The sequence below is a fragment of the Mya arenaria genome, chromosome 17, assembly GCF_026914265.1.
Source record: "Mya arenaria isolate MELC-2E11 chromosome 17, ASM2691426v1".
In the NCBI taxonomy this organism is placed as follows: Eukaryota; Metazoa; Mollusca; class Bivalvia; order Myida; family Myidae; genus Mya; species Mya arenaria.
Genome location: NC_069138.1, coordinates 32,032,900 through 32,056,849, shown reverse-complemented (window position 1 = coordinate 32,056,849; position 23,950 = coordinate 32,032,900). Strand labels below are relative to the sequence as shown.

The 23,950-nt window shown below is 34.2% G+C and overlaps 2 protein-coding genes across 5 annotated transcripts; one reads left to right on the top strand and one right to left on the bottom strand.

Annotated features, from left to right (window-relative positions):
* Window positions 1-795: 795 nt before the first annotated feature.
* Window positions 796-14,625, bottom strand: LOC128224684 (palmitoyltransferase ZDHHC23-like). 3 transcript variants are annotated; one of them, XM_052934655.1, is made up of 7 exons: window positions 14,578-14,625; window positions 13,734-13,917; window positions 9,819-9,938; window positions 7,963-8,537; window positions 7,098-7,236; window positions 6,352-6,519; window positions 796-4,115 (listed from the first exon to the last, which is right to left on the bottom strand). In XM_052934655.1, exons 3-7 carry the CDS (start codon window positions 9,926-9,928, stop codon window positions 3,863-3,865), a joined length of 1,245 nt encoding a protein of 414 aa, XP_052790615.1. In that variant the 5' UTR covers window positions 9,929-9,938; window positions 13,734-13,917; window positions 14,578-14,625; the 3' UTR covers window positions 796-3,862. The 3 variants fall into 3 exon arrangements, with proteins under 3 accessions (XP_052790615.1, XP_052790616.1, XP_052790614.1); XM_052934656.1 differs by lacking the exon at window positions 13,734-13,917 and having other exon boundaries at window positions 14,578-14,607; XM_052934654.1 differs by lacking the exon at window positions 14,578-14,625 and having other exon boundaries at window positions 13,734-14,274.
* Window positions 14,626-15,661: 1,036 nt separating this feature from the next.
* LOC128224706 (uncharacterized) lies at window positions 15,662-23,406 on the top strand. 2 transcript variants are annotated; one of them, XM_052934680.1, is made up of 7 exons: window positions 15,662-15,735; window positions 20,343-20,538; window positions 20,703-20,787; window positions 21,108-21,257; window positions 21,507-21,788; window positions 22,110-22,166; window positions 22,316-23,406. In XM_052934680.1, the coding sequence occupies exons 2-7, from the start codon at window positions 20,404-20,406 to the stop codon at window positions 23,074-23,076; spliced, it is 1,470 nt and encodes a 489-aa protein (XP_052790640.1). In that variant the 5' UTR covers window positions 15,662-15,735; window positions 20,343-20,403; the 3' UTR covers window positions 23,077-23,406. The 2 variants fall into 2 exon arrangements, with proteins under 2 accessions (XP_052790640.1, XP_052790641.1); XM_052934681.1 differs by lacking the exon at window positions 15,662-15,735 and adding an exon at window positions 15,750-15,817.
* The last annotated feature ends 544 nt before the right edge of the window (window positions 23,407-23,950 follow it).

Genomic DNA, 23,950 nt, shown 5'->3' with positions numbered 1-23,950 from the left:
ACCTACCATAACTTTTTCAAGTAATACCTAGTAAATTCCCTTGCTTAGAAAATCCAATATGCAAGGGAAATAACTCTGCAACAATTTGACCAATTTTGGCAATAATTGACATTATCATCTAAAGGTGTTCAATTTTTCAATTAATTCCTTGGAATAGTTTTCAAAGAATGGTCTGGACAAAGTTTACATTATAAAAAAGAACAAGGAAAGATAATTCCGCAAAAGGTTTCCCAGAATTATATACTTTAGACACATTGTATGCATGTATCATCAGCTTTAATATGCTCTTCACTCTAAAAAGGAGATAAACACAGCCTTAAAACTAAGCCCCTGGTTAAATCAACAATTCCCAAAGGTTGTTATGCCGTATCTGTTCTTTGTACAATGGTTGAGAGGATCTTCTTGGTTTTCATTTATACCCCAACTCCAATATTGAAACAGTTATAGCAAAATTGGAGCTACACTGTGCAATAACCAGTGTGAAGATATAATACAATGCTATTTATTTATACTGCATACTACTTATTGAACTTAGACTTTTCAAAAATGTATGATTTTATTAACGGTGGTTGTGGGTGCAGTTACTATTAGTGTTTTATGGAGTGACGTTCATGAGGTAATATCAACATTTGCCATGCATTTTCATACTTCATGTCAAAGATCAACAGACAGGCGGTCACAAAACAATTTACAGTTCATCACTTCTGACAGGCCAATCAGAGCATAGTATTTTGAGCACTCTATCTTGGTTATTGGTGTTTTGTGACAGAGCATAAATCATTAAGAAGACAAACACTTGATAGTAATCTTTATTCTCTAACTGAAAAACAGGAATAACATATATCAAATAAAAGAATAAGAGATTTGTAGTCATAAAATAAATCACAAGCCATGTAACAACACATTCTTTTAAGTAAAAATTTTTTTAACAAATACGCTGTGGGCCGAAGGCTCATTCATATTTTATCAGTAAATAAAGGGTCATAACTGAACAATTACTAAAGTGAGCAGTTGCTGCACATATACATATTGTCTCTTGCAAAATATGTACCAAATTTAATTCATTTAAATATCTTGAATGGCCTATTTAACGGCTTCTGTGCAAAATGCTAACAACACATTGCATTTAACAACCCTAGGCGGTGACAAGACCTCAATTTTTTTCTTAGAAAATAGAAGACAAACAAAAAATCACGGCATCCTATTTTTTCTACAAACTTACCATAACAAGAATATTTTTTTTCACATTAATATTGATACCCTTACCATGGCATATACAGATCAAGCTAATTCATTTTAACCATACACCAGGACATTTAGAAAAAAACTAGAAGCATTTTATGTAATAGTTACAGCATCCACAATCCTACTTATTGAAAACATTTACATGAGGGCTTCATCGCAAGAGTATAATTTCAATCATGAGGGTTGTTGGTGAAGTAATTGTTGTGTACCATGTTGTCATGGACAACGTTCAATACAAGCAACCGTATAAGAGAATCACTTTGTAATTTTTCAACACAATGGTTATAGCATGGTTAAGCTTGGCCTGGCTACTTGGAAACATTTGGAAATGGGTGTTAATGTTAAGACAAATATAAAGGAAACACTCTTCAACATGGTACGAGAATAAATATATACAAACAGAAACATTGTGGTACTGTATAAATCAGATAACTGATATAACAAGCAAAATGCTTAACAACATTTACAATAAATCCATAACCAGTTCAACATTAAATAAATACAAACTCAAAACAAAAGATGTTTGTTATGCGTTATACCTCCTAAGCGCCGTTTTGCTGGAAACATGTACAAATTACATAAAGGTAATTTAAGAAAAAAAACATTGGTTTTTAATCACAAGCCTTTATGATAGTGAGGACAAACATTTAATCTTTGAACTGTTTTCTGTTACCTTGATTTTTGACCTTAAAACAATTGGGGTCATCCACTATTGGCACCCTACTCACATTTCATAGTTCTATGTCAAACCTTTCTTGAGCAATCGTATAGACAAAGTTTTCAAGAGACAGTTGACCATGACCTTGATAAATTGACCTCAAAAACATGGTGCCATCTACTGGACAATGCCAAATTACCATTTAAGTTTCATGGTTCTAGGTCAAATCGTTATTGTGTAGTTTTTTTGTTTATAAGACAGTTGAACATGACCTTGACCTCTGACCTCGAATACAATAGGGCTCATTTACGGGTCAAGGGAAACCTATCACTGACCTTTAATGGTCCTGTTCAAATCATTCCAACATTTTTGGGGACAAAACTTGGTCTACCGACTGACATACCATCTGACCTACCGACTATTGCCAACCTTTTTGCCCTTTTTGTCAAAAGGAGGCATAAAAAAATACATATAACAAACTATTAAGAAGACTAGACTGATATAAAGTATGAAAATAAAAAAGCTTGAACAAACATGTACTTGTTTAACATCATTGAAAGTATTGGCATCATAAGTAATATGTCAGACACATTTCAAAGGGTTTATATATCGGTGTGCTTATGAAGTTTTAAGCCAATACAAAATACACAAACACTATAATCAATAAATGTAATGACTTACTTTAGTAAACATATGTACAACACAAAATGCGTCAACAAACTATGGGCTATTGTTATCATACATAATTAACACATACATGTTTTTATTACAATAATTACACGTCTTTTGAACTACATGTATATCAATAGTAAACCATACAACATTGTTTATTCCCGATGTCAATTTTTTTTTATGATAACCAGTTATCTAAACACGAGCACAAGACCGCAAGCCCTACACTGGTAAAATGCTTTAAGGGCTTGCTTAAATTCTGAATTTTATAAAGCAGCGCTTTTTCAAAATGTTTATGCCAAGCAATAATATAAGATTTGGCTTGTTCATACAAAAGTCCAATTTCGATGACTGGATAACTTATCTTTTTTAATATATAACAACTACTGCAGGCACCTGTCTTGAACAATCTTAAGGGTGTTTGAGTAACAACTACTGCAGGCACATATGTCTTGAACAATCTTAAGGGTGTTTGAGTATCTTTTTTCATTTAGCTGAATTAATTTACTTGATGAAACTGGATTTACCAAACCCAAAAAGTTTTATCATGAGTATCTTTAAAAAAATCCTTCAAGATACTAATAGCTCTAAATAACAATGAGAACTTAACAGAATTTAAACACAAACAAAAACAGTGTGCAGAATATCCTAGGATATTAGGTTTGATCCTAGGATAAGGGACTTAGGATTGTTTAAGGATCTTCTGCTTGACCTATCCTATCCTTTAGTCTTCAGACAGAGTTTGATCCTTATATAAAGGACTTAAGATCATTTAAGGATCTTGTAGTTCACCTATCCTAAGAGCAGAAATGGTTTACTTTGCTCCAAGATCTATCATTCTCTGCAGACTGAGTTTGATCCTAGTATATGGGATTTAAGATTGTTTAAGGATGTTCTGCTTAACCTATCACAAGAGCGGAAATGGTTTACTTTGCTCCAAGATCTATCATTCTCTGCAGACTGAGTTTGTACCCAGAATAAAAGACTGAAGACCTTAAGGTCCTTGTGATTGTTTTAGAAATTAAAACTTGACCTTGGGAGCAGAAATGTTCTATTATGCCACAAGATCCATCATTCTTTGCAGAATGAGTTCAGACCTATTTTTCGGAAATAGATGTATTGAAAAAACAATAACAAAATTTGCTATTAAATGTTTGAGAATCCTTACAATGTTAACATGTGTACTTAATCTAAAATCTGAGTATTCTTAAAATATTACACATCTATTACAATAACAAAACAACACAACAAAAAAACTTGTATATCTATATAAATCACAGGCAAGTATTAAACAGTTTCATATTCACTACGGGATGATCGTTTATAAAGAACAAAATCTCTCCAGTTCTGTATGAGCCCATTATTACGGGAATTCTTGTGTATAAAAATAGCCCAGCAGGTGTTTCCCGTTTGACTGGCTCTGTGAACTTCCTGTGAAGTTGCATTCTGGGAAATGAGAACAATTTGGTGAACCAGTCCGACAGCCATGATGCAGCAGACAAGCAGTGTGTACCAGGCACTAGCATAGCACAATCCCCACCTAGAAAACACATTTAAATGTAATTAAAGAAAGCAGGCAAACTCATAAAGAACTACAACAAATAGTTTAAAACCTTTTCAACAAGCTGTTAACCACTGGCTCTTGAAATCTGATGAGCTGCAGTCATTGAAGTTAGACTTTAGAATGAACAAGCCCGAATTCTTATATTATTGCTTGGCATCAAATTTTTTACCAAGCCATGCTATATAAAATTCAGAATTTGAGCAAACCAGGAAGACATTTTACCAGTGCAGGGCTTGCGGGCTTGTGTCAATTTCGACCATTGATGAGCTGCCTATAAATATTTCTTTATCATATGATTAAAATGAATTAATTAATTAAAACTAGGAAAATCAGTTATTGTTTTTAGTGCAGAAAGTCTTAAGGAGTTAGGTTTGATTCTGTTAATGATGATCACAACTGACATTGTGGTATATTTTTGGGTGGCAATGCAAATGGCATTTGAATGCCTCATTGACTTTCAATTCAAGCCCAAACTAAGGTGCTTTCTAGCAGCTTAAAGCTCTGGGCGTTATTATATTATATTTGCTTTCTTAATTAAGAAACACATTAGCAACATCTTGGCATGAGCAAGACATGCAATCATGTCGGGATTAAAAATAGTTCAAAAATTTCCAAACATTGGAAATAATTGGGCAGGTGCACTTAACAATGACTGAACATGAAAGCTATTTTTTTAGCTGTATTCTTGTTATTTGGGATTTGTTTTTAAATGAAGACCCTGAGGTTCTTGACCTATTACAAATGAGTTGATACTGTTGTTCTGTCATGTTCAATCATTTTAAAAAATCAATTAACAGCTACGTCAACCGTAAATGATCAATATACAACAATACTAGACCATATTTTTATCCCTACATGTATTCACGAAATTCTACTTGATTTTGCTTTTTTGAAAAAGCGCTTGTCTCCCCAATTGTGTGGTTATTGCTGAGAATTAATCAATGATGGACATGAAATTTGTACTTTTGGTCTGTAGAGGAACCAACAGTGACCTTGAAGTTTGGCCTATTCACCCATATTCAATAGTGAACATCTACTGCATAAGATCAGTGATCAAAAAATCAATAGGGGTCATCTACTAATCATGACCAACTTGCATACCAAGTATGAAGTTCCTGGCTCCAAGCCTTCTTTAGTTATTGAGCGGAAACTGTTTTTACCTCAAGGTCATCGTACCCTTGACCTTTGACCTACTGATCTTAAATTCATATCATGTACCAACAATATGTAATATTAAAAGCAAGATTTTGCGGGCAACTTAAACGAGTACATAGTATGAATGTTGCCATATAGTATATATACATGTTTAAATTGTATATATATATATATATAAACTTACTGAGGAAGAGAAGAAAGTGTTGTTGATTAATCTTGGAAAATGTAAACAAAGTTTGTATTGTATGAAGTTCCTGGGCGCAAGCGTTATTCAATTATTGATCGGAAACCATTCTTCAGCTCAAGGTCATCATGACCGTGACCTTTAACCTTCTGATCACAAAAGCAATAGGGGTCATCTACATGACCAACTTGCATAACAAGTATGAAGTTCCTGGGTGCAAGCCTTCTTAAGGTACTGAGAGGTAACCGTTTCTTCACCTCAAGGTCACGGTGACCTTGACCTTTGACCTACTGATCTCAAATCAATAGGGTTCATCTACTAGTCATGACCAACTAGCATACCAAGTATTAAGTTCCTGGTACAAGCGTTCTTTAGTTATTGAGTGGAAACTGTTTCTTTACCTCAAGGTCACGATGACCTTGACCTTTGACCTACTGATCTCAAATCAATAGGGTTCATCTACTAGTCATGACCAACTAGCATACCAAGTATGAAGTTCCTGGGTACAAGCGTTCTTTAGTTATTGAGCAGAAACCATTTTTAAGCTTAAGGTCACCGCCAACATATCGTTTTTTACCTGAAGGTAACCGCGACCTTGACATTTGACCTTTTGATCTCAATATCAATAGGGGTCATCCACTAGTCATGAACAACTAGCATACCAAGAATGAAGTTCCTAGACCCAAAGGATCTTTAGTTATTGAGTGGAAACCGTTTTTTCACCTCAAGTTTACGGCGTACTATAGTTATTAAGCGAAAACGAAGTGTGACGTACAGACTGACGGACTGACTGACTGACGGACAGGGCAAAAACAATATGTCTCCCCATAAATGGGGGAGACATAAAAATCACAAGCAGATAATAACACTTACTTGAATTCTCTGTATGCCATGTAGGAAGGACAGAAAGGATCATGAGGCCAGGCAGGGTCACACACTGCTGCAAGGGTCACATAGCTGCCATAGCAACCAACAAACACAAACATCACCATAGCAACAAGGAACGAGCGGTGGTTCTTCCTACCCACACAGCTGTCTATCCTGTTCAATTCAAAATTGTATTGCAGGTGAAAATGTCTGTACAAAACATTTAGCATGATATTTGTGTGAATATATATATTCTACTTTAGAATTATAATGACTGCTATTTCCACCATCTTTTTGTTAAGTGGTTGAAGCACAGGTAAACAAGAACACCGTCAGCAGATGCCAATGCTTCTCAAAATTACCTCAGATTTATCAAGGGGCATAATTCAATATAGTTTTAGCCAGAGTTATATAGTGTCAAAGTAAAAGCATGTACCAAGTTTCATTACACATAATGTATGAACCAGTTTTCATGTTATGGCCATCAAAGGTTTCGCATGACAATGATGTCCCTGCCAGACAACAACAACAAGACTATGACAACATCTGGATGTTTGAGCAAAAAAACAGATGAGGTTATAAGTTGATAAGTTGATAGATCTGCATACATGTATTCACAACCTACCTTCAAGGCACATCTACTTCAACACTGACAAACCCTAAATAAATTTAAAAGTAAATGAGCAAAATCCTCCGTAATTTTCAGAGGGAGAGGTTTGCGAGTCTGTTTTCATCGTGCAAGAAAGACTTACCATACACAGTGATGGTCCCTGTCTGCTATACATACATCACAAACATTGCAGTGGCCAGACCTCGGGGGCTTTTGCAGCTCACACTTCACACACCAGTTATCCCCCTTTGATAATGGGTGGTCTCCCTTGATTACAGCATCTAGATTAATAATGACGATAATTGTGTTAATGTTAACTCTTTTTTTACAATGCTCAGACCTCTGGGCTTCTGCAGTTTGCACTTAACACACCAGCTCTCCCCCTTTGATAATGGGTGGTCTCCCTTGATAACAGCATCTAGATTAGTGATCACGATATAAGTATTGATTTAAACTCTTTTTGATATTGACTAGATCTTACAAGTTTCTATAGTGTTCCATTTACACACCTTTGTCAATGGATGGTCTCCCTTGGTCACAGCATCTGGGTCACTAATGACCAAACATTAATTAATTTAAAAATCTATATTACGTTTTATGTTATTTTACAGTGACCAGCTCTTAGGTAGCTTATATTGAAGATTGTTATGTATCTGTTATATTCACCAGTATAGTATAAAAGAGAACATATATCTGTTATATGCAAATGTACTTTTGTATTATGAACATCGTCATTCTTTATGATATGTATAGATACAGAGATGGCGCTTGACAAACCAAATAACTCATGCAAACCATCCCTGAAAAGACTCAAAGATTGATAACCATTCTGAATTTGAGGCCTTTCAGACACAATCAATATTCTTGCAAGAGATTTTTTTCATATTGCTGTCAGCTTCTTAAATATATTTAATATTGAAACAGAACTACCATTTAGAAGTACAGCCTTTTCGCACAATCAATTTAGTGACTTTTCATCTTAATGTAGTAGAATATATTTTGATTACCTGTCTCTTCTTCATTCATTACATCTTCCATTTGGATGACCTCAAAGTCCTCATCTTCAGCTTTTTGCTCCTCAGTGTTTGTGTAGACTCCGAAGAAACCATACGAGTCCTGCATGTATTTTTCCCTCTTATCCTCAACCAAAACCCCTGGGTCCTGTTTAGCAAACTTCAAAGCTACTAGCATGCCTATTACTGCAACAGTCATAAGAATGTTGTCACTGTAGGATACTCTTGTATACCCACATATCACCAGTTCAAACAGAATGTACATAAACACAAGGGAAACCAGACCCCATATGAAGAAAAACTTGGTACGAAGTTTATTTGTTCTACGTTTCCAAGTACTATAAAAAAATGCACAAAAGCATGGGAGAAAGAGCAGAACACAGAAGGTTGTGATTGGTCCAATAGAAGCGAGGATAAGACTGGTTGGTATGACAACAAGGGGTGTGGCCAGCTCAAGGTTGACACGTAAAGCCCCACCCCCAGTGATCCCTGGGATACGACATCTGTCACCCAGTGTGTCCAGGAAATTGTCAATCAACGAGGGTGGAATAGATTCACACTTAAAGCACCTGCAAAAGAATTGTGACAATTACAATGTGTATGTGTTGCATTGGGTAACATGATGACAAGTTATGAGGATAATAACACAGTATGAAAGCCATGTAGGGGACATCAATGTTTCTACCACATAACCACAATTATCCGCAACAGACTGACAGAAGAAGAGCGCTGAATAGCAGACGCCAACACTCTGTTTTTAGTTTAAATAGGGTGATACCTCCACAATAAATTAAGCTGAAGCAGGCATTGAGACTAGGGCTTAATAATGGTACCTCAACTTTTTTCTTTGAAAAACAGACATTTTTATGATGTAATCTAAAATAATCTTTAATGGCTTCCATAAAGAATTTGGATATCTCCATTATTGTACAATGATTGTGATGAAATATGAAGTAATTTCCTATTTAAACATGCCATTTTAACAAAAATGCAATCAAACAATTCATATTATTTCAAGACTTAAAGAAAATGTGCCATAAAATGTAAAATTGACACTTTAAAACTTGGAAGCTTTTACCTTTGAAAATTTTATTTATATAATTTGACATTTCTGTACTTTAAAGAACTTTGTGTAGTAAAATTGAGCACATCTATAGGGAGTTATATACTTCCAAACTGACTATAACAGAAGCCCTGTCCTGGTTAATGTGTAACCGAAACATGCCATTTAAGGGGCACAATGTAGGTTCATGCAAACATTTTATTTTTATTTTAATGCATTATTATGTTTAACTGTTTTGAATTCAATGCTCAAACAAAAATAAAGCATAAAGCATATAATAATAACCATTATAAATGTGTTTTTTACCTAAAAAAAATAATAGCAACATGGCCACAAATCCCAAAAAAAGAAGCGCCAAAATATCCCTTGTATTTTTTTACCTGCACACAAATCATATCCTTTTTTATGCTTTGATCATTAAAGTCAAATGAGGTTAACATAATAAGGCATTCAAATTCAACTATTGTTTTGCATCGACCTATATTTTGCCTCTGTACATATAAGTTTTATAGGGTCAATATTCAAGAGTAACAATTTTGAGAAAAGCAACAATTAAGAAAGCTTATACACAGTCTATAAAAACCCTATAGCTTATACATAGTCGATAAAAAGCCATATTTTTCAATCTATTATTAATGCTTTTTATATTAACTTGTATGATTATATATACATGTTACCAACCATTGAATGTTAATGTTTGTATACATATTCATGTATAAATCTGTAGTCTCATGGGTCTAGAAGGCATTTATGCATTTGTTATAAACTATGAAACCATTTTCCTTACCTGTCAGCAATTTGATCAAGTGCTTCACAGTCACAGCAGCAGGCCAGCAGGTGGGACCTCTCCCCTTGTCGATTCTCATACTCACAGCAACAAAACACTTCTTGAGCCATAGAAACGACTCTGAGGAATGTACAAAGGCATTTTGATTATAACAAGAGCCATCGCAAGACAGCGCGCTCGACTTCGCCGCTTTGACTTAGAAGACTTCGCCGCTTTGACTTAGAATACAATAAGGTTGTAATAATACCAAGTTTGGTCTCTTTATGACAAACCTAACTAAAATTATTTGATATAAAAAGGTGACTTTGATGCTGCCCTCCCACCAGCCCGCCCAAACAATGACGCAAGTCATTCAAATAACTTGATTTCCCATCATTATGAAAATGTGGTTAAGAATATAATATGCCTTTCAAATGAAATTAAAAAAAACAAAAACGGAGTTATGTTTCTTGTTGTAAGATGGTCGTTATTATTTTTTTTAATTTTATCAAGTGCATTTAATGAACGGTATAGAAGTTTTTTTATTAAAATCCCAACTTGCCCTTAACTTTTACTTGCCTAAAACTTTAACCTAAGTGAATCAGGGGCCATAACTTTTATTAAGGATATGGAGTTATGTAACCTCATTGGGTGATGGTTCTGAACATTTGTGTGAAGTATTAAGTTAATTGAATGAAGGGTATAGAAGTTATTAAACAATATCCCAACCTGCCCTAAAACTTTAACCTAAGTTCCATAGTCAATCAGGGGCCATAATTTGTATAAAAGATAATATGGCGTTATCTAACCTCATTATGTGATGACTCTGAACATCTGTGTGAAGTATTAAGTCAATTGAATGAATGGTATTGGAGTTTTAAGTGAAAATCCCAGCTTGCCCTAAAACTTTAACCTGCCCTAAAACTTTAACCTAAGTCAATCAGGGGTCATAACTTGTATTTAGGATAATATGGAGTTATGTAACCTCATTGTGTGATGGTCCTGAACAACTGTGTGAAGTATTAAGTCAATTGAACAAAGGATATAGAAGTTATTAATAAATATTTCAACTTGCCTTAAAACTTTAACCTTAGTTCCATAGTCAATTAGGGGCCATAATCTGTGTTAAGAATAATATGGAGTTATCTAACCTCATCATGTGATGGCCCTGAACAACTGTGTGAAGTATTAAGTTAATTGAATGTAGGGTATTGGACTTATAAATGAAAATCCCAACTTGCCCTAAAACTTTAACCAGACGCCGACGCCGACGCTGGGGCGAGTAGTATAGCCCACCTATTCTTTGAATAGTCGAGCTAAAAATGTGCCTGAGGCAATTAATTTGGAGCATAAGAGAAATATGATGGAAGCTGAACGAAGGAGAATTATTAATAAGTTTTCAGTTCCCCAATTTGTATGCACACTGAACATCATTTCAGAAAATGACGTTGTTGAAATTGTGTCCTATCCCTTGCATGTTGATGTTTGATTTGGAACCTAGAGCTGGCCCAAATTTCAAAACAGTGAAAAATACTGAAAAAACACTTTTTTGAAACAGTGAAATATCAATTTTATTTCACTGATAAATCTCTATAAACCACCAAATGCATATTATAAATCTTTTTAAACAAACGGAATCAAACATTATGATCTTTACCAAAAATTGTAACAAATATACTCATACTAGCCTTACAAAATAGACGTTCATTACGGGAGTCTTCTAATCCCTGAGGATTTTATTTTTTTGTTTGAGAGAGAGAATTTACATCAGGAAATAATGACAAAGTGAAACCACAGTATGTGAGTGAAACTGAATGTGAAGAAACAACTCCACAAGGGGGAAATAACTGTTAAAAAAAGGTTTGATAAATGCCAAAAGGAAACTTACAACAAGTGATCAATTAATTTGTAGTAATGATCAAAGGCAAAGAAATATTACTATTTTGGAAAAGGAAGAACTTAATAATATTGATAGTATTACCAGTAAGCAGAATTTTTCAAAAGACTTTGGAGAAAGGTAAATTTACATGTAATTTCATTGTCTAGAAAACATATTCCATACAAAAATATAAAAAAAATCCATCCACAAACAATTATTTTGACTTAAAGGGGCTGTCTCACGTATTATAAAATAGCAAAAAAAAGAAAATTGTCGAAAACTGACATAAACTTGGCGTTGATGTGTACAATGCATTGAGACTTACTAACTGAAGTACCACATAGTTTACAATTTATTTAAGTTTAGCAGTTATTTCGTATTTTTCCATTAAAAAAGATTACTGGGTATGTCGACCAGGTAGAATTCATTCCTTATGCGTGATTGGCTAGTCGGTGTTATCAATTGATATTACAGAGGTAGGTGTATTGCTTAATTATGTCACCCGATTAGAGTAAGCCTTTGTAGCTCAGTCAGTATGACGCTGAACTGCAATTTTGGCGACACAGGTTCGAACCCGGTCTCCGACACAATTTTGTTTTTTACATTTTGGTACTTTTTTTTACAATTATGATATCAAAGCGTAACACATTCTATTAGATAATTGTCCTGAGATTCGTTACAGATGGTGTCAATATGTGAGACAGCCTTATAAACTGTGTAACATTCTGCTGTAGGTCATTATTATTCAATGTCGATGCATGATATTACTATAATTATTCTATCACCCAGTGTTAAATGTTAGAGACTTGCAGGGTTCCCGCTGGAGATGGCCATTTGCGACAAAATCGCAAAAGTGGCGACAACTTTTCAAATTTGGCGAATTTATGGCGACAAAGATTTTTTTCTAAAATATTTTCTTAAAATGACGTAAGTGGTGCCCATGAGGCCTGCATGATAATCGATTGTCACTGTCATAAATCAAGCGCATCTGCTGGTGCGACAACATAAATTAATCCGATAATTAGGGCAAGCAGTCATGGCCCAGTCAACACCTCGCTAATTATTGCAGAATTTTATTGCTTTCAAGGATAAACAATGACATCCTTTAACTTTTATGTCTCTTATAAGCAAACAGTTTTAATATTTAGCTCAACAGCTTTGTTGTTACGTTATTTCGTGTTAGTTTTAAAAATGCAAATCATAAAATTTATGTTGTCGGAAAGTCAAGTGATATGCAAATTTCGTAATGACGTTTACGTGCTAAAAATAGATTTGCTTTCGGTTTTGTCGCAATTTGTAATTGCTATAAATGCAGCATTCTAAGGGTTCAAAAAGATTAACAGAAATCATTGGGTATGCTTACAAATAAATATAATTAAACCCCATTTGATAAGGCTTCTAATAAGTTGGCTTGAGTAAAGAGTAGGTAGACGAATTTCTAAATTAGGAAAGTTATGGCCCTAGTTTGACAATGTATATTTCTTGGAGTTTCCATTTATTTTAAATTTATCTCATAATTTTACAATTGTATTCTTTAATGCTATGACACTATTGTATGCAGGCATTAGACTGAAATCAACATATTGATGTTTATGTCACATTTTTTGCAATATTTTCATATTTTTTTATTTATATACTAGTCCACAATGTATTTTGTCATTAGAATAACAATTTGCTAATATCTTATGCTTCATGTACAACAAAATGTTATGTTTTTGCACTACAATGTACTAATTAAATGCAATTTCAGGCTCTTAAAATGCTTAAACCCCATGAGCTTCAGGGGGCTTTGCACCCTTGGCCACCACAAGGGCGCTGCCCTGGACACGTAAGGGGGCCTATCGCGGCCCCCTTAAGCCCCCGCGAAAAAGTGGTGACAGCTTTTTAGAACCCAGGGGGAACCCTGACTTGTAGCTTTACATGGTAGTCTAAAATAATAGACGTGTTATACGGGATTCTTCCAATCCTTATAAAGGTTTATACTAATATTTTACCATGTTAGTGCCAAGTTATTTTGCACAAAACAAGCATTAAATGCATTAAAACACATGATTTACCTTTCCTATAAAACTAAACTTGACTGGCACAGACAACAATTATGCCAAGAGGAACAACTCGAACCAATCATAATAACTCGGCCACCTCCGAGAAGCTTCTTCTTCCATTCTTCTTCGAGACAGACCTCGTAAATATAGTTGTTCCGATTGTTGTAGAACTGTGAACTGCCGACTTGAAGGTGCCCTTCATGTATATATTGTTGTGTTTTGACAGAATGAAATGAAGAAATCCGCATCAAACTCATAATTATTCGTTGGATATTTATTTTTTGTGTACAGAACTAATAAATATAAAATAACACAATCAAGTAATATTTCTTGCTTCTATGATATTTTAATTTTTATGGACACAATATGCTTTAACCCGCAATCCGATCAGAATAACTACCCACTATTGGTACAAACCAATTTGTACGTGAAGGATTTGCCATATCAAAAATTGTAAAGAAAAATCCACCAACGTACAATTATTTGGACTAAGTAACATGGGTACATAAGAAATGTCAAAATAATAAAAAAAAAAGTATCCCCGATCGCTCATTATTGTAGGTACCTTTGACAATGAAGTGTGCGAAAATGACGTGAATTAGTTATTCTATTATCCTATTAATTAATGAATATTTATGACATATCGCTTTTAATACGAATTACGATCTTCCACAAAAGATATACTGGGGTATCCGAAAAATATCACATCCGGAAACAGAGGCTATAAAACATTAATGTAATATTTTTTTTTAAAAGGCTACGGCGAAAATAATGTGAAAATTCGACTTATAAATAGCCGAATGTGTGTTTGCACTTCCTTTACCGACGACAAAATATTCTAAAAAAATTAGATTACCTTTTTTTTTTAATTGTTTGAGGTGTTATGTAGCACACAATGGTTCCTAGAAATTTTCGTTTTGGTAAAGCAGCAGTTACGTCCCTTTACGTTACACAGGTTAGTCAGTCTTTTCAAATTCAGTAACTCAAACCTATTTTGTTATTAGTCCCAGTCCAAATTTTACTAAACATCTAGAGACCAGTCCTGTATCAGGAGTGTCAGGACATAACGGACGATGAAAATCACGGACCAAACATAATTAACGGACAACATTTGGGGACATAAATCCAAAATGGGGACATTGCGGACCATATTTTGGCAGTTAAACATCTAGAGACCGGTCCTCTACAAGTGACTAAAACATCATTTTGAACACTGAAATAAATCGGAACCTAATGAAATAACATTATAATCTTTGGTGGCATACTTATATATTTTGTTATCTATAAGGGGAAATGTCACAGAAGGTGTTGAGGGTTTACATATATTGAATGTCATATTAATGTGTATAATAAGGGAGAAAATTGGTCAATGGTAAGTGCTATGACGTAAACTACTAAGATTTCACTGAGCTACAACTAATCAAGGACACCTTTCAAACTAAGTCCTTACGATATTGACGTCACGTAAACATGCCGTTTCGCTGTTTAAAGTCAGATTACGACTTTATTTTAACTGCGTACTGAAGTTAGCAAAATAATAACCACACAATTTCCCTTATAAGTACTGTAGCACTAGTTGTGACCGATGAAAGAGCAACTTTGGTCACGACGTCATGCGTTCAGGTAAAGGATCCAACGTCTTATAAGTCCTCTTCGACATTTAGGGTTCAACCTTTTGAGAAATATGGATTCACAATGGGAACTCTAAATAATATCAACATTTATTTTCAAAACATTTTTTTCAAACCTAAGAATGAATCGCAAAATTGCCATTGATGACGTGATCCTTGTGCCTTTGGGTTTGACGCATTGCAACCAATTAATGAAACAAAATTGTTTCAAAAAGTGGCATGCCGGTCGCTTGTTTTAGTCATACCCTGGTCGTTTGTTTTTATTTTAATCGTAACTGTTGTCTGCTTAAATCATCATTTCCGGTGGAATTCCCCAGTTGTTTTTTTAGACAAAACGAAAGTAGAGTTTGTGGATGTTTTTCTGACGTGTTTTTCTTGCTGAGGTAAGTTACTATATTTATAGTTCTAGCCTCCATGATTTTTATGTAAACATTTTACTTTTGGATGTTTACTACACAGTTAAAGGTAATATATGACGTGCTCGCTAAAGATCTTTAGCGACTTCGCATTGTTTTATTATGTAAAAGAATATTGTTCGCTTCACAGGGGCAGAGTACATTGTTTAGACACACCACGCCCCTTTTTATCATTTTAAAGTATTAATATAATGGGGTAGCTGTAACTAGTGACTAAAATCTGTTCATTAATACTGCTCTTAAAGATGTTCTGTGTTTAAATTCACACATGACCTTATTTTTAAGATATACATCATTATTCTGTAACCGAACTCGTATTAAACGAACGGTGATAGGTGCACGGGCGGTCACATGAGCTCTCAGGTTCGACACAGGGCAACAGCAGGGTGGTTGGGTATGAAAAACGACTGAGATGTATTTATGTTTTATACAATCTATCCGAATATTCAAGTTATGTGTTATTTCAATTGGCAATCTAATACTAACATCTCAGTGTTTACTACTAGTATATGATTATTCCATAAAACTGTACTGTAGTATGTCTCTCTGTCACATCTAGCCGCTCAGTTGAGCCAAAATGTAATCTTTAAATAGACTATCAGTTTGAATTATTTTTACTGAGTGTTGAAAACCGACAACATTACAATCTCTTAATTAAAATGAAACAAAACTCAGAAGTAAATTATTGTTGTCTCTTTAAAAATATCAACAATGTCAATTCACATTCCTGAGCTGGTATTCAATATTCAACTTAAGTTAAATTTATGGTCATACAACATTGACTTCATTTAATCTATTGGTCATTTATTAAGAACAAGTAATCCGATTAGCTACATCGTTGTTAGACCATGTCACCATGACACTTGTTCGGTGAGTAATCATCTATTCGTCTCGACCTACGGTCTCGACGGATACGTGTTTACACACCGAACTCGATGTGATACTGGTCACTAGAAAAGCATCCAATCATAATATCCCCTATATATATCAAATCAAATGTACAGACACATAAGAAAAATAACACGTATTCAATCCGATTGGTGTACTAGCGGTCATTTAATTTTTATGAAGTTGATGTAATTTACCACATAGTTTACCAGTTTTTCGTTTATCTAATCTTTGTTAAATGACACACTTTCTTTGATCCACTACATTTAATTTATTTTGTAATCTGAATGGAGTAAAAAACTGGTCAAGAAACAGTAACCATATAATCATATAAAGATGTTGTGAAAGGATTGTTTTGCTCCATCGACATTTCTGAGATTGCAACGCCCATTATCAGATGAATTGCATTAACTATTCATAACTAATTATATATCTTAAAAAACACAACAATAACTAAATACTAGTTATAAAATACAGAACTTCAACTGTTCCAAATATGCCGAGTTGAGTGCATTATTATACAGCATATTGGCTCAGTCTCCACGCTTTGGCTCCAGCTCCCTAGCTGGCTTTTGGCTCCAGCTCAACCCAGAAAAAGAGAATAAACATGCTTATTCCGGTAAACAGACGGTCATTTTTATTCCCAACGAAAATAAAAGCACTCAATAATACTAGTTTTATCTTAAATGTAAGCTTTTTGAGTGAAATTCAGCTGCAAATTGGTGAAAATGTTCTTCTTTTGCTTGTAAACATGCATGTGTATGATGGGAGATCCAGTTTTATTACTCCATAAACAATATCTTTACAAAATAACTGAAATACGTGTGGAGATTAAACATATTTATATGGCACTGCATATCCGGATTTCTCAAAAAAGCCCTCCATAATTGAAATATTACATAAAATAACAGGTCATATTTAAGTTTTATGATGCTTTCCGTTTTTTTGTCATTGGCTCTTTTTTATACACAGCTCCTAAAAGAGCTGGCGCCACTGTTTCGCAGCCGTGTATAAACCTGGTTAATAGGTCCGTGACAGTAGTAGTCTACAATAAATGACAATATGATTTATAAGACTTTAATTACTTTTTTCAAAAAGTTTTTTTTTACTTCTTCATAATTTTATATTATTTTTTTTTAAATTTGAAATATAAACCCTTTTTTTAAGATTTTTTCCAATATTGTTTTCAATAAAAAAAATGTTAAAAACAAATCAGTTATAAATGAATTCACTTCAACAAAATTGGATTTCGCGTCAGGTTCCCATCATTTTGAAGAGTTTGTAAAAAACCTTTTTTCGTTTTTTTTTATTAATTTAATTAAATTTTGAAATATAAACCCCTCATAAAATATTTTCCGTACAATAAAAAAAGTAATTGTAAAAAAAAATGAGTAAAATCCACTGGAGACCTGTATCACCCACACAGAGGGCTGCTTAGAGATAGTGTTACATGACCAATTCACAGGCAGCAGTTAAATTGAAAATATCCAACCTATACCCCCCCCCCCCCCAAAAAAAAATAATATATATATATATATATATATATATATATTAATAAATAAATAATAAAAAAAAAAAATAATAATAATTTTGTTTTTTAAGACCTAAAATATATATTGGGACTATTTTTTTGTTCGAATTGGAAGTTGCGATTAATTTGTTGAGTTTATATATTTTAGGTCTTAAAAAACAAATAAATTGTTTTGGTGCCCTGTCAATGTAACAGCCGCCAGTGGACTAATCAGTGAACACTCCTTGGCCAAAATTTCAGCAAATTCCGTCAAGTTGAAATTTTGGCCAAAGATTACATAAATTAAAAATTAAGCAAATCTCTAAATAATTTGTAGAAGCCGAAAATAGCACAGTCTTTTTCAGGACAAGAAACAATATCAATCTTTTCTTAAGAAGTTAACATCTCTTGTTTTTTACCAGATTGGCACCAAAAAAAACAGAATCTCAGGACAATTATTTAATAAAATGTTTTACTCTTTCATATCATAGTTGTAAAAAAATACCAAAGTGTTAAAATAAAACCGAGACGGAGACTGGGTTCCAACCGGTGTCGCCAAAATTGCAGTCTAGTGTTGTATCCTCTGTGCTACGAAGGCTTACCTTGAACGATTGGAATGTTAAAGCTATATACCTAACTTGGTCACATGATAACATCGACTAGCCAATCACGCATAAGGAACGAATTCTACTAGGTAGTCATATTTAGGAAAAAAAATAATGGAAAAATATGGAAAAAAAACTGCGGAAAAATAAATTAATTGTAAACAAGGTGGTACTTCAGTAAGTAAGTTCCAATGCATTGTACACATCGATACCAAGTTTATGTCAGTTTCGACAATTTTCTTTTTTTCCGCAATTTCATAATACGGAGTACAGCCCCTTTAAAAGATGAACATTAATACGGTTTAAATATCAACTACCCATATTTAAACTCGATTTGTTATCCCCCGCCTATGAAATAGGGAGGGGGATATTGAAATGGCATTGTCCGTCCGTCCGTCCGTCTTTCCTTCCGTCCGTCCGTCCGTCACCTGCGTTTTCTCAGTAACTAGCCGGTATAATTTCATGAAACTTAAAATAAATATGAACCACTATACTGGAATGATGCTCGTCCAAAAAAAATTTGATTGGTCAATTGTCCTTGGAGTTATTGCCCTTGATTTTTTAAAAAAAATGCACATTCACAGCCATTTCTCAGTCACTAGCTGGCAGAATTTCATGAAACTTAAAGTAAATATGAATTACTATACTGGGATGATGCCTGTTATTATTTTTTTGGATTGGTCAATTGTACTTGGAGTTATTACCCTTGATTTTTTTTTAAAACTCTCATTTACAGCCATTTCTCAGTAACTAGTTGGTAGAAAGTCTTGAAACTTGAAATAAATATGAACCAACATACTGCGATGATGCCTGTTTATTTATATTTTGGATTGTGTAATTTCTATATGAGTTATTTGCCCTTGATTTATTAAAAGATCCATGTTTGCAGTCTTTTCTATGCAACTAGCTGGTAGAATTTCATGACACTTGGAATAAATAAGAACCAACATACTGTGATGATGCCTGTCTATTTTTCTTTTGGATTGGTCAATTTTCCTTTGAGTTATTGCCCTTGATTTATTAAAAAATCATTGTTTGCGATATTTTATAATTTGGCTCGGAAAGGGATAAACCAATGTGCTTATCTTATTCTTTCTGAGATTTTTTTTAACCTTCAAGCACAAACAAGCCATCAAGCACAAACAAGCCATCGTTGGCGGGGGATATCTTTTCACTGAAAATGCTTGTTTTCTTAGAAATGACACACATTTAATTTTAACATAATATAATACTGTATCTGTAGTTTTTCTGTCCAATCATATAATATCAAGTGTTGGATGTATCGAATATTAATATGTTTAGCCTTATTCAAAGGCTTCTATGAGTTAGGGATTTTTTATACGTAACTATACATGTAAGTACGGGTTTCATTTTGCAGTTAATCATGAATTATGAAAATATTTGATCGAATCAAATCAAATTTCATTCGGTATGACATAACAGAGAAACATTAGCTATGAATAGCTATTGACCGGTCAGTGTACGATAATAAATAAAATTTTACGAGTGTTTTAGATTCAGCGTCTGTTTTTCAATCGCAGGAACAGTCTTCAATGACATTTCGTTTTCAGGTTGCTAACCTTTGCAGTGATCAACGATTTATTTCAATCCGCTCAAGCCAGCACCATAACAATGGGAAACCTTTGCTGTAAAATGCAAGACAAGAAGTATAAGGAGAAGGCTGAGGCTAAAGCTGATGGAATTGAAACTGAAAACAAAAAAGAGCCGGCAAAAAATGACAGAAAGAAATCACCAACATCCGAAGATGTATCTAATTTGACTGATTATATCGATTTGTATATGAACTTATAAAAATGTTTACTCACCCACAGTTTGAAATATGTTATACTGAATTGTTGTAAAAGTTGAAAGGTTTTCTGTGCCATACAATATCTGATGCAGTTATCATAAAAAAAATCTGTTTTTTGCAGACATCTGAACACAGCAAGAAAATGTCACCAGGTGACCACGGGGATACACAGTCGGAAACCACTGATTCAGACTCTTCCGATTCAAGTTAGTTGCTTTATTAAAGAGAAAATAAAAGATTTGTTTCATGTTCAAACACAAAGTCCGTCAAAATATAAGCATTAAGGACCTACCAAGCCACAAATAAAACGTGGCAAATAAAACACATGCTTAATAAATTGAATGATTAGCCAAAATGCATGCATTAAAATAAGACACTGTCTTTGTGGAGACATATTGAAACAATATAGTTCCAACAAATTCCGAAATTGGGCAGCATTATGTTATTGTATTTGCTTGTTTAATGATATGGTGATAATTAAAGAAGTCCAACTTGTTTAATGATGTAATTTTATATTATTTTTAAGGTTGTGGTGGTGCAAAGAAGTCAAAACATGGGGGTGTTACTGTTTATAAGTCCTCAACAACAGTTGTCAAAGGAAACAAATACAAAATTGATAACAATCACGGCAAATTACACATTGGAGACATAGGCACACAGATTGTCATTAATAAAAGTACATCTACTAAGTCTATTAACTGCTTGTTTAAAAATGGGTTCATAAAGATATGCTCTGAGTAAAATTCTGAGTAAAATTCTGACAGGTATTTACTTTTGCTTAAATATATCAAAAACTGGTACATTTTAAAATCATTTCAGAGGCGAAATCGTCCTACTTAAAAAATCTTGTTTTATACAAGTTTTGAAGATGCCAAAACATACCTAATGTTTGTTAATAAACAATCACATGATTTACTATTTTCAGAAAAAGTCAAGATATTCCAAAACGCAGGATTTGATGCTAAAAACGCGACTATCTTGGAAAGAAAGTTATGGGCGAGTAATTCACCTACGGACTGTGGCAGTTTCATCAACACCAGAGACAAACATCTGGTTATGGACTACGTGTTTAACCTTAAAGTGAAATCAGACGCCACAGCTTGGGTTGGCATCCTCAAGTTTCGGCACTCATCTGGAACATGCTTCCGTGTTGGCGCAAACAAAATCATGACTGCACTGCACGTGATAAAAGGTTTTATTGACTGTGGTAAGTTGTTCGGAGTGACTTAAAATAGTTTTTTCGCAAATGTATCTGATAACAAGAAACTTTTTTAAAACCAAATATTGTATCAATATCTGTTTGATGCTGAAAATTTCAAAATACATAAAGGCGTATATTTAAACCACCACCACCATATTACTGTGACGAATAGCAGTAAATATAATAATGTATACAAACATGTGTTTGAGTGTTTGTATAAGACAGATTCTTGACTTTTCTAAATATTGGCACGTTTTATATTTCCTTACGTCAGGAAATGATGGTATTTCTGTGTAGGCTTTTTGTTTATCATACTGAATGTTTCAGAGTATGCATCGGTTCGTAACATTTACAGGGAACGACCATCCAAAATGTTTTCGTCAGGTACGTTCGAATACCTCATAATTCATATTATCCATCAGTACCCATACTTTTGGTTTCCTTAATCGTATAATGTATGGTTAATCTTATACGTAGGAACTATCATTGTTACAGTAACAATAAAACTTACCGTTACTTTATTTTCCACTTAGGTCGGCAGGCCAGTGATTATACCGACACAGATGGACATCAAGCTCACGATCAGACTGTCCTTGCATCCCTTGTAGATGCCTATGTTGACTTTCAGTATCTTCGCGAGGACCACCAGTTTCCTCTCAGAACACGATTCAAACTGAAGCCTCTGACTTCCCTTGGTGATATCCCTTTTTTTGACGAAGCAACAGATTGTATTGTTCTTGAACTTCTGAAAAATGATCAAGAATCTCCAATGCCATCACCATTTACTTTCTTTAGTTTTCCGCAGTTTGATAAATCTTTTCATCTGATTGGTCACCCTGAAGGGAAGAGGAAGAAAGTAGACCAGGTTAGCACAGCGCTTGATGTTACAAAGGCAAAAACACAAGCAGACATAAAACTAGTTCGAGATATGAGCAAACAATTCATTGAGGACAACGACAGGTCAGTAGATGACTTCCCATATGATTTCGAAGGAAGTGCAAATGTAGATAACACATCTAGATTCTTGTTTCACTGTTGCGTAGGGAAAGGTGCATCAGGTTCACCAGGTGTTGTTGTTCAGGATGATGGCCGCGTTGTGGTTGTGACCATGCTGTTACATGGCTACCCGGACTGGTACTACAGTGAAAAATCGGATTCATTCAGACAAGGATGGCGACAAGAGTGCTGTGTTGAGCAAGGTGCTAACATGAGAGCTGTTTATGAAAAAATGTTATCCAACAAAACTCTTCGGGATGAAATTTTCCCGATGAAATGTTCTCCCACGGTTACCTAAAACCATTTTGTTTTCAAATGGAAAACTATGCAACTTTTGCGTAATAAAATCATAGTTTCATTGCAAAACAACATGTTATTATAACGAACATGACTCAACGATCCGGTGTAGTTTAGTTTTGCTGTGCTGATTCATAAAACGACACAGACAAGGAGTCAAAAGCCAAGGATACCTAAAAGCACCGAACGTCAACAAGACACCTATATGACATTAAAACATTTTTCTAGAAGATCGTTCATGCATAATGTTATAAAATTGTTTTTTAGTTTTAATAATTTTAAGTATGAAATATAAAATAATTATTTACCGAGAATATATCATGTTTATGTATTCTGTTCTTATCTTATCTCTTTTGTTGATGTACTTGAATGATGCTAAGAGATGTTATGTGGTAACTGGAAAGTCGCTCCCACGACATTAATTACATTAACTTACACCTGCCACAATTCTTACAGCATTTCATGTTTCCAACAGAATGAAATTGTTGCACAATCGTGCAACATAACGCGTAAGCACAGCCGTAAATACGGCAAAAATGCATGATTGGCAGCATTTCAGGTAAGCAAGCCCGAAAAGATATTAAGAATCCATCGACTGTGATTCGTACCAAGTAAGTACGTCTGAAAATATGAAAGGAATCGCACGAATGTGCAGTAATAGGTCAGCACGTTCAGAAAGATGGCTAGAAGTGCACGATTGTGAAACACAACATGTAAGCGTGTCCGAAAAGGTGGCAATAGTTGCATAATTGTGCAGCATACCTTGTAGACACGTCCGAAAAGGTGGCAAGAATTGCACGATTGTACATTAACATGTAAGTTCGTCCGAAAAGGTGGTAAAAATTGCACGTTTGCGCAGCAAAACATGTAAACAT

Coding starts and splice junctions, on each gene's coding strand:
- LOC128224706 (XM_052934680.1), top strand. CDS start 20,404: ATGGGAAACCTTTGCTGTAAAATGCAAGACAAGAAGTATAAGGAGAAG. Junction 20,539..20,702: donor AATCACCAACATCCGAAGAT/GTATCTAATTTG, acceptor TGTTTTTTGCAG/ACATCTGAACACAGCAAGAA. Junction 21,258..21,506: donor ACAGATTGTCATTAATAAAA/GTACATCTACTA, acceptor TACTATTTTCAG/AAAAAGTCAAGATATTCCAA.
- LOC128224684 (XM_052934655.1), bottom strand. CDS start 9,928: ATGGCTCAAGAAGTGTTTTGTTGCTGTGAGTATGAGAATCGACAAGGG. Junction 8,538..9,818: donor CTTGATCAAATTGCTGACAG/GTAAGGAAAATG, acceptor ATTCTTTTGCAG/GTGCTTTAAGTGTGAATCTA. Junction 6,520..7,097: donor AGGGACCATCACTGTGTATG/GTAAGTCTTTCT, acceptor TGAATTGAACAG/GATAGACAGCTGTGTGGGTA.